Source organism: Hemitrygon akajei, chromosome 13 (genome assembly GCF_048418815.1).
Source record: "Hemitrygon akajei chromosome 13, sHemAka1.3, whole genome shotgun sequence".
Taxonomy (NCBI): domain Eukaryota; kingdom Metazoa; phylum Chordata; class Chondrichthyes; order Myliobatiformes; family Dasyatidae; genus Hemitrygon; species Hemitrygon akajei.
In genome coordinates this window covers 80,098,572-80,115,816 of record NC_133136.1, presented here as the reverse complement: position 1 = coordinate 80,115,816, position 17,245 = coordinate 80,098,572, and the positions used below count along the sequence as shown (strand labels likewise).

General features: G+C 36.3%; 1 protein-coding gene across 5 annotated transcripts in view; it reads right to left on the bottom strand.

The window, feature by feature from the left end:
* Positions 1-1,354: 1,354 nt before the first annotated feature.
* Positions 1,355-17,245, bottom strand: part of lcorl (ligand dependent nuclear receptor corepressor-like) — a 139,722-nt gene continuing 123,831 nt past the window's right edge. For 4 of the 5 annotated variants that reach the window (XM_073064929.1, XM_073064930.1, XM_073064934.1 and 1 more), the window contains one exon: positions 1,355-4,868. In XM_073064929.1, the coding sequence (XP_072921030.1) occupies positions 4,831-4,868 (38 nt within the window). In that variant the 3' untranslated portion in view covers positions 1,355-4,830. Of the gene's footprint in view, positions 4,869-6,486; positions 16,452-17,245 lie in introns of those variants that run through there. The other variant, XM_073064931.1, reaches the window with a different exon arrangement.

Sequence of the window (17,245 nt, the reverse complement as noted above, 5' to 3'; positions counted from 1 at the left end):
GAAACATCGACTATTTACTATTTTTCCCAGGTAAGTTTCAGTTTATTTCAAAGGTGAGCAGTGCTTGCCTCTGAATACACAACCTTCGTCATTAGACCTAATGCAGTCACTAGTTGCCTACCTTGTGAAAAGTTCAGGACTTTACATTGCAGGTTGGAAAGAAATTATATAGGAATATAGAGACGCCTGTACTGCAGTCATGGGGCAACCCATTTCCTGTTTAGATAAAGTGTGTGCTGTTGCATACAGTTCTGTTGTAAACCCCCAGCTGTGACATTTGACTGAAATTTTGGATGCTTTTCTTCAATTGTATTGGAACAACATAGGCAGAAAGCGTATGGAGTATAAATCTTACAGGAGAAGCTTAGGGTCATACTTAAGGCAGGTTAAACAAGCTTAGTGAAACAGCTAAATGGCATTCAGCTTCCCCTATAAAAGAACCAATACCATGCATAGCAAATAGAGTATATACTGTACATTAAAATACAATTACATCTATATATTGACTATCACAATACTTCCCTTTTGTTCTCCTTTCCTTTTTCCTCTCTATACTTTTCTAAACTGGTTATATCTGTAACATTTCCAAGGTGTAGTTGAAGATATTGACCTTCATTAACTCAGTTGATTTTCAGTATTCAGACACTAAATCAAACCAGCAGCCTAACAAATATTACTTCTATTTAACTATTGTTTTTTGGGCAGTCCCTTAAATAAGTCATTTTGTTTACTGGATTCTGTTTCAGTGGGATGGTATAATACATATTGTTAAATCTTATTGCAATTCTAACTAAGGAATTAATTCTAAGGAATTGCAGCCAAGTAAGACTGGCCACATGGAGTCCAAGCAAAATTAATTCAGAGCCTTTGAAACAGTTGGAAAAGGAATTCTACGTGTTTCCAATAATGGCCCAGTAATTCCAAAATCTCTTGCAGACATTTATAACCCAATTCTTCCGGAAAATAGGCAAGTACAACTCACGCTGGCAAAACTGATAAATTTTAAATACCTTGGGACATATAATAAGTGCAAAAACAAATTATAATAATTTTAAAATAACATTAAAGAATCTGCATCAGATTTTGCCCAGTCGAATAAATGTCTTTGCATACCTTTGTAGAAATTAGTTTTCATAAAAATTTCCCCAGATTATTTAATCGTGAAATTGCTCTGAACAATATATCTGGTTTCACAAATCATGACCCTTTTAAAATCAGTGCCAAGTACTGAAAGAAACATTAACAGCATAAATTCAACTAGTCAAAGGCAATAATGTGGAAATCATTCTGAAGACTATAGCTTCTGTGCAATCATATGACTTCACATACAAGCTACTTAAAAAAGAAACTCTAATTCAGGATTCTGATTGTTTTATTTCATCAAGTATTACTTACAGAGCCAAAGATCTTAGAAAATGACATTAAAATAATATGTACACTAAAATAAATAGAAAAATATTTTGCAGTGCAAATACATATATATTCCTGAAATTTTTGCTTTTATAATTTCTTTTGGTAAAAGTACACTGAAATTAGCACCAAGATAAACAGGACAACAATTTTTAAAAAATCTTTCACAGTTTAAAGGTGCACCAAGTGACCTAGAAGGTATCAATTTAGAATAAAACAGTACATGGATTCCATAGCAAGGTTTATTTTAAAAATTAACAATGTCCCAACAAACACAAGTAAACTAAAGGTGGACATAGCCATTTTATTTTCATTTCAGTTCCCCTTTTGGCTTCATTTGCTTTTTTTCTGCAATTTTGCTTTTGCTCTTTTACAAATTCATCACACTAATGCAATATGTTGAAAATACATGCTTCAAACTCAAGCTCATTAGTAGTTAATATACCATTTCCAAATACTAATTACTGCAGGGGGAAGATGTGCAATGATGAAAAGTAATTGAATTGAAAATCTGACCCAGATTTTGCAGTGATGGTATTAACATTTATAATCATTACCCTGCAAAACTAATAGTAACTGGGATTTCCATGCATGTGTACAAATGCCATTAGTTTCTCAGTAATTTGCAGTGAGGCAATGGGGCTGTCGAGTGAGGGAGCACAAAGTTGCTACTTGCTCATTGTTGGAAAACTGACCTGCCAGTGCAAGAAAGGGACCTCCCTTCAATGAAAAGGAGATGCTACGAGAAAGCAGGGTAAATGATCATCTTAAAGCACTCTCAGCTGAGTTATTAAGTTTGCAAATAGTCTTTCAAAGATTTTGTTTTACTCTATGAGCTTGTTAATGTAACAGTTCCAAAGGGGTTTAAATTTGTTTTTAGGTTCTTTTGATTTTTGTTTAACTTATTGAAGAGATTTTAAGTCTTTGGGATTACTGATGTTTTTGAATATTTCAAACATTTAAATGCTTTTAAGGAATGTGAATTTGCTCTCAATTCTTTCCTCGTTTTCTGAGTGGAATTAGTTTAGTCCACTATACATGACACCTGTACAATTAGGGCTCTTGAACATAAGGCTTTGTCTTGGGGAGGCTTCCTTGTTTTTATTTCCATTTGATCACTAGTTAGGGTTGTATGTTTGGCAAATGACGTTGATTTACTGGCGTCCACAAAATTTGGATATTAAAGCCTTATCTACAGAGTCTTCCTGTGAGTATTTTCAATGCTTTATTTTATTTTTATTTTAATAATGTTCTTATAATATATTGTTTTATTTTAATAATAAGGCATCCACAATCATTTCCTTTTTATATTATTTAATAGAATTGGCTATGATAGGAATCATTCTGGGGTTATTAAATTATGGATAGCCTAATTATGGATTAACTAAAATGAGAACAAGTCTTCAGGAAAGAAAATCTGTACATAATTTACCTTCATGGCTAGTGAAACGGAACACTGGCTGTGGGACATACTCTGCCCCATTGGAACTACGTAGGGAAAGACAAAAGATGAATGTCACAGCTTCGAGTGCATAGTTAAGGTGTATCCCTGCCACTTAAGGCACAGTCCAGCACAGGTCTGTTTAATATCATTTAACCTTCTGTTTAGGGTCTAGAGCCTTTCCTCAACACTGTAGCAAAAGGGGTATACTTCGGGTGTCTGGAGTTCGTACTCAAAGGATTTTGGAATACACATCAGCATTGAATACTCAAAGGGGTTTTGCAAGTTGGATGTGCTACCATTGTAAATATGTAATTCTATAAGTTTACTTGACATATAGATTCAATTTCAATGGCCCTTCAATCAACTCTGGAACATCTGGACAATAAAGGTGCATACATTAGGTTGTTATTTATTGACTACAGTTCAACGTTCAACACTATCGTCCCCTTGAAAGTAGGTGATTATAGCAATTGAAACAGTAGTTAATCATTTATTGTTATCTTGGTATTAAGAATTATAAAACATCATGTCAGGAAAGTAAGGTTCTTTTCGATTCACCTGTACTCTCTCTCCCCTTTCCTGGGGATTTGTTGTAAAGACTATATTTCCCAATTACAGTTTCAGTGCAGCTCAGTTTTAGTCAGTCACAACAGTTAATATTACGCAAAATGTAATAATTTAGTGTATTTAAAGGAATGCTGTAGATTAATAAAATGACAGCTCAATTTTGGACTTAAGTACTAAGAAACATTTAGTTCTATTTAATTGTCAGAGTTCTGCAACTTCTAAATTTTGGAATAGCTAGATCACAGAGGTAAGGAAGGCTTATTCACATTATTTTCCTTTTGTGGAAAGGATCTAAATTCCCTCTAGGGACACTCTTTCTCGACCCTTTCACATCACCTTCCGTGAACAGCCAAGCCAATGGCTGCACGATAACAAATATCTGGAGGTCCTTTTCTAAACCTCTTTAGTTCTCTCGTCTTCCTGAAAATCCAACTATCCTTGTCCTCAAGTTTCATTAAACTACCATTTGTTTTTATCGTAGCATGATACTTATTTGAATATACTTCTCTTAAGTATCCTAGAAAATTTTTCTTTAGTGATTACATACTGTAAGGCTCAATGTTATGATGAATGTGACATAAAATTGAGATAGTTGATTAGAAAAGAGGAAATGTAAAGAAAAGCCGGAGGAATTCTTAAGAAAAAAGATAGAAGAAAACATTGTATAAAATGGCCAGTAATAAAGTTTGAAGAATATTTTCCACAAAGATTAAAAGAAGCAAGTTGATAGCTGGGTACAGTGGACAAATAAAGAATTGAGGACAAATTGAATTAATGAAAGATGCATGCATCTAATTTGAAATTAAATGAAATGGAGAGAAGTGTAAAGTTTTGCAAGTGAGAGAAACTATAACAAAATTATCAAGGAACATAAATGGCATATGTAAGAATTAAACTGCTTTGTCAAAGAATAAGCAACCTAAACACAAAATAAACAAAGGAAATGACAGGTACTGAATAACAAATTTGACTTTTATTTTAGGTTTTATTAAAGGGGTTAATTCTATTAGCTAGTGAAATTATTAAGAGCAAAATGCAACGAACAACCTGCTGGAGGGACTCAGCTTGTCGAGCAACATCTGTGGGATAATCACTGCAATGAATGGTTTCAGCCCAAAACATTGACCAAAGCTGCTTGACCTGTTGAGTTCCTTCAGCAGAATGCGTGTTGTTTCAGTTTCCAACATTTGCAGTCTCTTGTGTCCTAAATAATAAGAACATAAGTTCATGTTGGAAAGAAACGGAGTAAGTAGACAAACAGTGGTATGCATATATTATCAAAAAAAACCAAGGGAGCAGATAGTAGAGATACAACAAGATAAATGATAACTGGCTCGATTGGTAAACTTCCCAAAGTGCTTTATTGTACCGTAACAAAACTGTTGCCAAGACACATATTTGGGTAGAAGTCATGTTCTAAGAGGAGCTTGGTCAAAGAGAAGTCCTTCTAAAAGAGATAGAGAGACACAGATTTTTAGGATGGAAATTCCAGAGCTTAGAACATTTGTTAGTGATGTGGACAAAGGTTCCATACAGTGGCGCTTGAAAGTTTGTGAACCCTATAAAATTTTCTCTATTTCTGCTTAAAGTTGACCTAAAGTGTGATCAGATCTTCACATAAGTACTAAAGCTAGATGAAGAGAACCCAATTAAATAAATAACACATAAACGTTACACTTGTTCATTTATTTATTGAGAAAAATGATCCAATATTACACGTATTTGTTGGAAAAAGTATGTGAACCTTTGGGGTAATGCCTTTTACAAAAGCTATTTGGAATCAGGTGTTCTAATCAATGAGATAAGACTGGAGTGTGGGTTGTAGAAGTGCCTTGCCCTATAAAAAGGACAATGTCAGCTTATTGATGGAGCCTGCTCTTCTCAAGAAAGTTCTGTTTATGTGTACCATGCCTTGATCAAAATAACTTTCAGAGGACCTTAGAAGAATTGTAGAGATGCACGAAGCTGGCAAAGGCTACAAAAACATTTCTAAAGATCCGAGTGCTCACCAGTCCACAGTATAATTGTCTACAAATGGAGGAAACTCAGTATTGTTGCTACTCTCCCTAGGAGTGGGCATCCTGCAAAGATCAGACCAAAAGCACAACGTGCAATGGTGAAGGACGTGAAAAAGAACCTAAGGATACAGCAAAAGACCAGTAAGAATCTCTGGAACTTGTTAAAGTCTCTGTTTATGTGTCCACTATAAGAAAAACACTGAACAAGAATAGTATTCATGAAAGGGTGCCATGGAGGAGTCCACTGCTCTCCAAAAAAAAAAAATTACTGCATGTCTCAAGTTTGCAAAAGACCACCTGAATGCTCTGCAATGCTTCTGGGACTATGTTCTGGGGACAGATGAGACAAAAGTTGAATTTTTTGGCAGAAATGAACATTACTATGTTCAGAGGAAAACAGGCACTGTACACCAACACCAAAACCTCATCCCAACTGTGAAGCACGGTGGAAGGAGCATCAAGGTTTGGGGCTGCTTTACTGCCTCAGGGTCTGAACAGCTTGCAGTCGTTGAAGGAAAAATGAATTCAAAATTGTATCTAGACACTTCACAGGGAAATGCCAGGGGAGCAGTCTGTCACCTGAAGCTTAATAGAAATTGGATAATGCAACAAGACAATGATCTGAAACAAGTGTAAATCAACAACAGAATGATCTAAAAAGAAGAAAATTTGTGTTTTGGAATGGCCAAGTCAAAATCCTGACCATAATCCTATAGAAATGTTGTGGAAGGACCTGATGCAAGCAGTTCATGCAAGGAAGTCCACCAACATCCCAGAGTTGAAGCAGTTTTGTAAGGAGGAATGGCCTAAAATTCCTCCAAGGCGATGTGTAGGACGGATCAACAGTTACCCGAAATGTTTGGTTGAAGCTATTACTGTATAAGGGGGTCACACCAGTTACTGAAAGCAAAGATTCACATGCTTTTTCCAACCAATACATGTAATATTGAATCATTTTTCTCAATAAATAAATGAACAAGTATAATGTTCTTTGTTATTTATTTAATTGGGTTCTCTTTATCTAGTTTTAGGACTTATGTGAAGCACTGATCACATTTTAGGAGATAATTATACAGAAATAGAGAAAACTCTACAGGGTTCACATACTTTCTAGTACCACCGTAGATGCAGGTGTGCTGAAATTCAGAAAACTATTAGACATCTAAAGTTGTCCCATTTCATAAAATAAATAAAACAACGGCTATTAACTTCCAAGATATGATGTTGGAATCTTTATTTGATTAGAGAAGAGCACATCGGGATGGAAAATATAATTCAATTATATATTTAAAAGAACACTATAAAATCTTAGACAATTATGAAGGCATGAAAGCAGAATTATATCAAATAAACAGACAAATTAGGTTCAGTGATCCATTGATTGAGATGCAGTATCAGAGATTGAAGATCTGCAGAATACACAAGATATATAACAAAGAGAAATTCTAAATAGAGCATCATCTTGGGAAAATTAAATTTAAAGAAAAATAAATGACAGTACAAAGGTAGAGCAGACCTCCAGAAGATAAAGCAACCTGTCTTAATAATTACCATCTAGTGGTGGACATCCATTATCACAAAGTCCTTTAAGAGGTTGGTTGTGGCACACATTAAGCCCAACCTCCCAGACAACCTCAGCCAACTGCAATTTGTCTATTGCCAAAAACAAACCATGGCAGATACTATTTCCCTGGCCCTATACTGTACTTACATCTGGATCATCTGGACAGTAAAGACACCTATGTTAGACATTGTTTATTGATTACAGCTCCATCTTTAATACTATGATTCCAAGCAAACTTATTTCCAAACTACTAGACATAGGACTCAACACCTTTAGTTTTAACTGGATCATTGACTTTCCTGACTAACAGATTATAGTCAACACGGTAGCATAGCGGATAACATAACACTATTACATCATGAGTAACCCAGGGTCAATTCTGCCACTGTCTGTAAGGAGTTTATATGTTTTCCCTGTGACTGCATCGGTTTCCTCCCACATTCCAAAGACGTAAGGATTAGTAGGTTAATTGGCCACATGGGTGTAAATAGATGGTGTGGGCTCATTAGGCTGGAAGAACTTGTTACTATGCTGTATGTATCTCTAAATAAATAGAAAATATTCTCAACAATAGTGCCCCAAAAAGCTGTGACCTCAGTCCCCTACTTGACTTCCTATACATCCATGACTGTGTAGCTGGATTCCGTTCTAACTCCACGTACAAATTTACAAATGACACCACCATTGTGGCCAAACCTAAAAAAAAAAGATGAATTGGAATACAGGAAGGAGACGGACAGCTGAAGGGCTTGTACTATGCTGTCCTGGTCTATGTATTTAAGATACAGAAGCCTGAAAGCATGTACCAGCAGGCGCAAGGACAGCTTTTACCCGGCTGTTATAAGAAATGTTAAGATGGACTCTTAACTTCATAATCTACCTTGTTATGGACATGTAACTTATTGTCTGCTTGCATCACACATACCTTGTATTTATAACGCTCCCTATTCTGCATTCTGTTATTATGTTCCCTTGTACTTTCTCAATGCACTGACAAAGTTTTTCCCAGTATACCTCGGTATATGTGACAATGATAAACCAATTCACCAGAAAATGAAAAATTACACAAATATGACTAAATACAATAAGGAAAAAAATAAGAGTATGAGGCAAAACTGGACAATAACACAAAAACAGAAAATAAAAGTGTATATAGATACTTAAAATGAAAAGTTAATGTATTGTATATTAGGCCATCACGAAGTGAGTCTGGAAATACAATGAGGTAATGGATGAATGAGAGGATACAATTTACATTCTACAAATTGCTGGAATTGAGAAGAGTTGAGCATGGGATAATCACTATCACTGCCGCAATAGCAGAGAGCAAAACAGTGAAACTGCATGTTATGGAGTCTTGATAGATTTCAAATCCAGGATCTTAAAAGAAGTGATTGAAAAGCAATCATTCCCAAGAACAGGTTGAGTTGCCTCAACAGCAATTACCCAGTAACACTCACACTGACCATAATGAAGTGTTGTGATCATACCTAGAATTAACTCCTGCATGAGCAAGGCCATGTACCTGCTACAATATACATACCACCGCAATAGGTCTAGTGCACATGCAATCTCACTGGATCTCTACCCTGTTCTGGAACATCTAGACAACAGCAAAGCATACATTAGGCTCTGTTTATCGATTATAGCTCGGTATTATCCTCTCAGTATTAATCACCAAGCTTCTGAACCTGGGCCCCTATATCTCTCTCTACAACTGGGTCCTCAGCTTCCTCATTGTGAAACCACAAGCAGCACAAATTGGTGATAGCATCTCCTCACTAACAATCAACATTGGTGCACCTCAAGAATGTGTGCTTAGCTCAGTGTTCTACTCTCTGTGTGGCTAAGTGCAGATGAAATGGCATCCATAAATTTTCTGATGACCCCACTGTTGTTTTTAAAATATCAGACAGCAATGAGGAGACATCCAGGGAACAAAACAGATTGGCTGGTTAAGTGGTGTTGCAACAACTTCACACGTAATATCAGCAAGATCAAAGAACTAACTGCGGACTTCAGGAAGGGGGAAGTTGGGGAAACATACATCATTTCTCATTGAGAGGTCAGTGGTGGAAAAGGTGAGTAGCTTTAACTTCTGGGTGTGTAATCTCAGAGGATCTGTCCTGGGCCCAAAACATTGATGCAATCATGAGAAGATATGCCAGCAGTATTACTTTGTTAGGAGTTTGAGGACCTTTGGTATGTCACCAAAGACTCTTGCAAATTTCTGTGGTACAGTAGAGAGTATTCTGACTGGCTGTATCATAGCCTGGTGTGGAGGCTCCAATGCACAGGATCACAAGAAGCTGCAGAGGGCTGTATACTCAGCCATCTGCATCTTTGGTACAAGCATTCTCATCATCGAGAGCACCAAGAGCCAGTGCCTCAAGAAGGTTGCATTCATCACTAAAAACCATCACCATCTGGGGTATGCCCTCTTCTCATTACTACCATTAGGAAAGAGGTAGGAGGTACAAGAGACTGAAGACTCACACTCAATGATTCAGGAACAGATTCTTCCCCTCTGCCATCAGATTACTGAGTGTTTTTTTTCCAAGGTCCATGGTCTATCGAGACTAACGGAGGCCTACACACACTGAGCGGTCCATGAACCCATGAACACTATATCATTATTCTTTTTTTTGCACTATTTATTTATTTTGTAATTTATGGTAGTTTTATGCCTGTACTGTTGCCACAAAACAACCCATTTCACAATATGTAATACCGTGGAATTAAACCTGATTCAGATTCTGAGAAGTAATTAATGATATAGTTGACATATGGATTTTAATGCTTTGAAATTCCTAAGATTAAGAGAAGGTTCCATTTGATTGGATAATGGCAAATGTAACTTTCTTTTTCAAAAAAGGGAGCCAGAAAATAGGAAACTACTAGCTACTTAATATCTGATATACAGAAAATATTAGAAATTACTATTCAAATGTTATATGAAAGCATTTGGAAAAATTCAAAGTATTTTGGCAAAATCATATGACTAATTTGTTGGAATTCTTTTAAGTAACATGCTATGGATAATCAGGATGGGCAAACTATATTTAAATTTGCAAAAGGCTTTGATAACATTATTGTTGAAAATAAAAGCTTATATTGCAGATAATGTATTGGCATGAATAGACTGGCTGGCTCATAGACAGCAGGCCTAAGTCGGTCTTCTGGTTAGTAATGTGTTTATTTGCTTTTAATACAAGAGGAGGCTATTCAGCCCACTGGATCCATGCTGGCTCTTAGATTGCCTTTTATAAAGTATGATATAGGACATTTAGGAAATCAACGTAGAGTTCTGAAATAAAAATTGTGTCAACAAAGATACTCAATTCTGAGTATGAAACTAGTACAATACACAAAAGACAACCATTGTTTTATCAGAAACCTTTTGATAAAGCCCCAAATAACAAGTTGAAGTGTAAGTTAAAGTCCGCATAGGGATGGGGGGTGTGGGGGGTTAATGGTTTCATGGATTGAAAATTAGTTGACAGACAGGAAACAGTAGTAACTAGCAGAGAACCACAGGAATCCGAACTTGGACCTCAGCTATTCATTAGATACTAAAATGATTTGGATGAGAGAACCCTATGGTATACTTCACAGTTTCAAACTTAATTTTGACAGTACAAGACAGGCTGAATATTTCCATGGCTGGGGCGCATAGAACAATGGGTCAAGGCAAGAGAGTCCTGACTTGAGATAGATGATGAGCTGTGATTGTATTGAATGGCAAAGTAGGAGCAATGAACCAAATGGCCTACTCTTGCCCTTTTTTTTTGTTTCTCAGCACACAATCCCATTTCCCCTTACATGCCAATCTGCTTGCCTTGACTCTTTCATTCCTTATCTCAGAATCAGATTTAATATCACCAGCATATGTTGTGAGATTTGGTACTTGCTCTAAGGAGTAATCTACATTCAGCAGTTAATCCAACTGAGGCACTAACAGCTGCAACACCAAATTGAGTGAAACATTTTTATTGCTAGTAGAAGTCAATACAATGGTAGAGAGTTTATGCTTCAGTCATATACGTCAATGCCAAGGCTACTGAATCAAAGTTAAGAATATTTGCATCCAATGCATTAATACTATTCTATAAACAAGAAAGCCAGTACTGGCCACGGTAGTCTCATGAGTTCCATGGTATACCAGACCATTATCTGGAACGGGCAGGTTGTCATATGAGAAAAGATTGACATCTGCTGGAGATCAGAATGATTATACATACAGGATCCTGAGGGCTCTTGGCAAGGTGATGTGGGAACATTTCCTAGTGGAGAATCTGAGTTAGAGTTTCATTCGCTTGCTATGTGCTGTGTTTTATGATGTGGGAGATCATGGCCTTTCTATGATCACAGTTTTCTTGGCACATTTTCCTACAGAAGTTATTTGCCATTGCTTTCTTCTGGACAGCGTCTTAGAGGTAACTTTTAAAAATGAGGTACTACTCATTGAAGGAAGCAACTCTTTGAATATTTTTATCAATCATGGTCTCCCCATTGGACCTTTGGTGACTTTGGTATCATTGGTGACTAGTGGGGTGCCACAGGGCTCGGTATTGGGACCACAGCTGTTCACCATTTACGTTAACGATTTGGATGAAGGCATAGAAAATAACATCAGCAAATTTGCTGATGATACTAAGCTGGGTGGCAGTGTGACATGTAATGAGGATGTTAGGAGAATTCAGGGTGACTTGGATAGGCTGGGTGAGTGGGCAGATACTTGGCAGATGGTGTTTAATGTGAATAAGTGTGAGGTTATCCACTTTGGGAGTAAGAACAGGAAGGCAGATTATTATCTGAACGGTATAGAGTTGGGTAAGGGAGTAATACAAAGAGATCTCGAAGTCCTTGTTCATCAGTCACTGAAGGTGAATGAGCAAGTGCAGCAGGCAGTGAAGAAGGCTAATGGAATGTTCGCCTTTATTACAAAGGGAATTGAGTACAAGAGCAAGGAAATCCTCTTGCATTTGTACAGAGCCCTGGTGAGACCACACCTGGAGTACTGTATACAGTTTTGGTCTCCAGGATAAAGGAAGGACATCTTGGCTGTAGAGGAAGTGCAGCGTAGATTCACGAGGTTAATTCTTGGGATGGCTGGACTGTCTTACGCAGAGAGGTTAGAGAGACTGGGCTTGTACACGTTGGAATTAAGGAGATTGAGAGGGCATCTGATTGAAACATATAAGATTATTAAGGGATTGGACAAGATAGAGGCAGGAAATATGTTCCAGATGCTGGGAGAGTCCAGTACCAGAGGGCATGATTTGAGAATAAGGGGTAGGTCATTTAGGACAGAGTTAAGGAAAAACTTCTTCTCCCAGAGAGTTGTGGGGGTCCGGAATGCACTGCCTCGGAAGGTGGTGGAGGCCAATTTTCTGGATGCTTTCAAGAAGGAGCTAGATAGGTATCTTATGGATAGGGGAATCAAGGGATATGGGGACAAGGCAGGAACTGGGTATTGATAGGAATTGATCAGCCATGATCTCAAAATGGCGGTGCAGGCTCAAAGGGCCGAATAGTCTACGTCTGCACCTATTGTCTATTGACCTTCACCATCCAGTACATGCAGACTTATTACTACCAGGAGGGAGGAGGTACAGGAGCCTGAAGACCTACACCCAACAATTTAGGAACAGCTTCTTCCACCCTGCCATTTGATTTCTGAATAGTCTATAAACACTACCTCATTATTTTTATTTTTGCAGTTTATTTTATTATAGAATTTGTATTTCTTTGCACTGTACTGCTGCCACAAATATCACTTCAAATACATTAGCAATTATAAATCTTATAAGATGAAGTTATTTTATATAGTATCAGGAATGTGGCATTGAGGTTACTAGCAATCAGCCATATTCTTATTGATAGCAAAGAAGCCTCAATTCCTAATTCATACAAAATTTCTAATGTCCTGCAGATCTATTGTAAGATCATCTTTCTGTAGTCTTTCCAGCAAGCAATTATGAAGACAAAAGCAATGTTGACTTCTTTTGAAAGAGGGTGGAGTACACAGCTAGAAAAATATTGCTACAGCTGTATAGATAGATCGTCACAGGGCTTTGATCTCCTTATTCAAGTTAAGACATACACACCTTGGAAGCAATCAGAAAGGGCTCAACAGATCACAGAACAGAGGTGTTGCACCTTGGGAGATGAAACCAGGTGAGCACTTACACAGTGGACAGTAGGGGAGTGTGGTGAAAATATGGATCTGTGAGTACAGATCCATAGTGCCTTGAAAGTGGCATTACAGGTAGATAGGGTCACAAAGAGAGCTTTTGGTACATTGGCCTTCATACATAGAAATACTGAATACAGGATTTGGGATATTATATTGAAGTTGCAAAAGACATTGGTGATGCCTAATCTGGAGTATTGTATGCCGTTCTGGTACCCTACCTACAAGAAAGATATCAATAAGATTGAAGGAGTACAAAGAAAATTTACAAGCATGTTGCTGGCACTCGGGGACTTCGAGTTATAGGGAAAGGTTGAATAGGTTAGGATTTTATTCCATGGAGTGTATGAGAATGAGGGGGGATTGGATAGAGGTATACAAAATTATGAAGGGTATAGACACGGTAAATGCAAGCAGGCTTTTTCCACTGAGGTTGGTGAGACTAGACGTAGGCCATAGGTTAAAGGTGAAATATTTAAGGAGAACTTCTTCACTCAGTTGGTGCTGAAAGTGTGGAATGAGCTGCCAGCAGAGGTGTTGGATGTGGGATAAATTTGGATAATTACATGGATGGGAGGGGTATGGAGGGCAATGGTCTAGGAGCAGGTCAATGGACTAGGCAGAGTAACAGCTTGGCATGGACTACATAAACCAAATGGCCTGATCCTGTGATGTAGTTTTCTGTGACTCTTTAATTGTTCTCCAGTGACCTTGGGTTCTTAGGTTATGAAATAATTCAGCTGCCTCCAGCATCTTCCTTTTGGTGTAATTGTCCTTTATCACTCAGGATAAAGACTTAAGTATGGAGAATTGGCTCAAGTAGAAGAACCTGAATTATACTATAACAGGAGTCCAATATTGGTGATGAAAATAAGTACTTGCTGAGATCCCCAGGAAGCTGTTTACTATAAACATGAAAGACCAAACTGATGACATATGGATGCTTCGATTAATGAATATTAAATTAAAAGGAACAATGACTAGTCAGTAATGGATGTTTAACTGGGCAATGGAGAAAAATTGAATGCTGCATGATTCTGCTGTATGAATGTCATCTTTCATAATCTATTAAGTGCTCATTAGTTCATAGAAAGTGAAATCCAATATTGCACTTCACAGTGAACACATGTTCAGAATCAAGATATTTTGTAGAAGGTGATGTTGTTCTAAGATATTTACTGAAAAAACAATTAAAAGTTAGACAAACAGCATTTACTGGTGTGGTATAAGGTGGTATAAGGTATTAAAAGAAAAATAGTGAGTGATTAGCATATTGTTACATATAGTGGACCAATAAACTTTGGTGCAATAATCATTCCTTCAGAAATAAAGGGGAGGTGGCCTGTCAGATTTTCTGGGCAGATATATGATTTCTTCTAAGATCATCTTTCATGTAGTCTTTGCAGCAAAAAAAAACAGGAAGACAAATGTAATGTTAACATCTTTCACAAGTAGACAGATGAAGATATCAAAAAAGAGGGCTAATGACTATAGTTGAAAATGCTAGTGAGATTATATTGAGAGTTGCGAACAACTTTAGACCATTGATTTTATTAAGACTCATAGATTTTAGAAAAGTCAACATTTATAACTCGAGATTACTGAGCTTCACTTGCTTTCATTTAGGGTGGGTTTTGACTTTCACAGAGATAATCAAAAGTCACTGACAGGAAGTCCCAATGGAGATGCCACCTTTCATACAGGTAATTGAAACGGGGAAATTGCATCTTTATTATTAAGGATTTAAGAATACATAGAAATGCATATTTTTGCTGTAGTCAGAATATTTTACACTGAGGTAGGAGGAAATCTGATCTATGTTAAGAATCCAAATAATAGATGGATTATCGGCTGACAATATTACTAGCTTTTGGGGGGGGCAGTTATCCTTTGTATTATTAATCATAATGCATAAATGAAACAACTTATAAATACCATCTTAAGCTTGGGGAATGACTAAGTAATGTGATCCAGATAAAAATAGAAAGCCATAATTCAGTTTCACTGAAGAATGTATGAGATTTATAAAGAATAATAAACAGTAAAGAAATCATGAAAGGCATTTTTATTTTATCAACAAGCTAAAAAATATCTCATTCAAGAAAAAGTGAACAATACTATACAGCAAATTAGGATGAAAATTAACAGCGTATAAGGCAGTAAGCAGATGAACTGCCCTTTGCTGTAAATCTTTAAAGAAATGACCCTGCAGACAGATTTTGTTCTATCGGTTATCACATTCAACGTAGTAACATTTTATCACAGGGTGCTTCTATCAGACTAAATAATCTGGAAACCAAAGCACATATTTGATTTTCCCTGAGTGAAATGTCACTAAATGAGAGTACTGATAAAAGATTGTATACCTGGGCCTTGTTTTACAATGACCAGTTTTTTTTAGGCCTGCAACCAATTCATTGCTGTTGATATTTACAATCAAATGAAGCAGATACCAGTGTCTACGTATACTATATCTATAAACCCCATTTCCCCATAAAGAAAAGATCAGAATATGCTCGACAGTTTGAGGTAGTTTTAATCCTGCAATAGAGCTGTTTCCATAAAAGAACCATTTAAACTATTTAAAACTTTGAGAACTTTTAACTATATTGATACAAATTTATAAAAAAATTACAACACAATATACACAGAAAATTAGTAAAGTGTGATGTAAATGGAGTACAATAATTGAAGAGCCTTACTTTCCAAAAACATGGACAGTGAAGATAAATCATATTCCATAATTTCCCTTTCAAAACAAGTAATACAAACTTTTAATGGATTATGATTTACAGTCTATATGATTTGGTGAAACTTGACTTCTGAACAGAAAAGCTTAAAAAGAATGAATAATTAATCAGTTGTTGCTATAGTTATATACATGTATGAGACCTAGCAGTAATCTAAAGGAACATTAATTTGTAGATAACTCTAATGGGCTCTTGCGAGGCAATAAGCATGAGATTTTTTTTTGAATAAAGAGAATTAGTGCAACTTCAATATCTACAACATTGTTCAGACAGCTTCAGGTTTTGGCTACAAAGCAGCAAACAGAAAAAGATACTGCTAAATACATTCAACCTGAATCAATAGGCTGAATTAAGGCACTAATTAAATAAATTCTGAATGAGATAAGACAACTTTCTTCTTAAAATTCCAAATTTACAGTAAGATGTGCCATGTCTTGGTAGCAATGATGTGTAATTCCAGCCATCCATTATAAGGGTATAATTCCGCATCAAGTTGAGTTGCCTATATGAAAATTTAAACACATTAAAACATGCTAAAATATGTGAATAAACTTTTCAGCATCATTCAATGGCATTTATATTCTAAAACAGGGGCTTTATCTACTCGCTAATTTTCTTCTTCAAATTAAACTGATTTTTTGGTCCAAAAAGTTCTTTCATTATTTTGCCATGCGTTCAACAACCCATTGAAAAAAATTATTCATTTTACTTAATTTGCTCAAGAAAGTCGAACAAGTATATTTTCTCTTCAACAACTATGGAAAGGAAACATAGAACTATTGCAGTAATTAAGACAAATTGATTCTGTACTAGTTCATAGTGGGGCAATTTCATCAGATCCATTTCCCATTCTTTTCCCAATTTCTTTAAAGACATCAATTATGTTTTCAAAGGCAAAGAATTCTATAACATTATTTTCTATATAAAGTGCTTCTTCACACTCACCTTGTGCTTTTCTCCCTAAACTTTCAAACCAATGACTCCAATTCTTGAATCATCCACTAAGCAGAACAGCTCCTCTCCACCTATCCAATTTAAGCCAATTATGCTCCTATACACCTCTATAAAATATCTTAACCATTATTATTCATGAGTGGAATCCTAGTTTCTCCACATTCCTTAAAGCTGAAACCCACCTTTCCTGGAATCATCCTAGTAATTTGTTTCTGTATCTTACATCAGACCATCATATTCTTCCTAAAATTACGTAACTAGAATTAGATTAAATATTCTAATAACTGGCTAATTAAATTTTCTCATACAAACGTCCATTGTTTCTGTATTCTACACATCTAT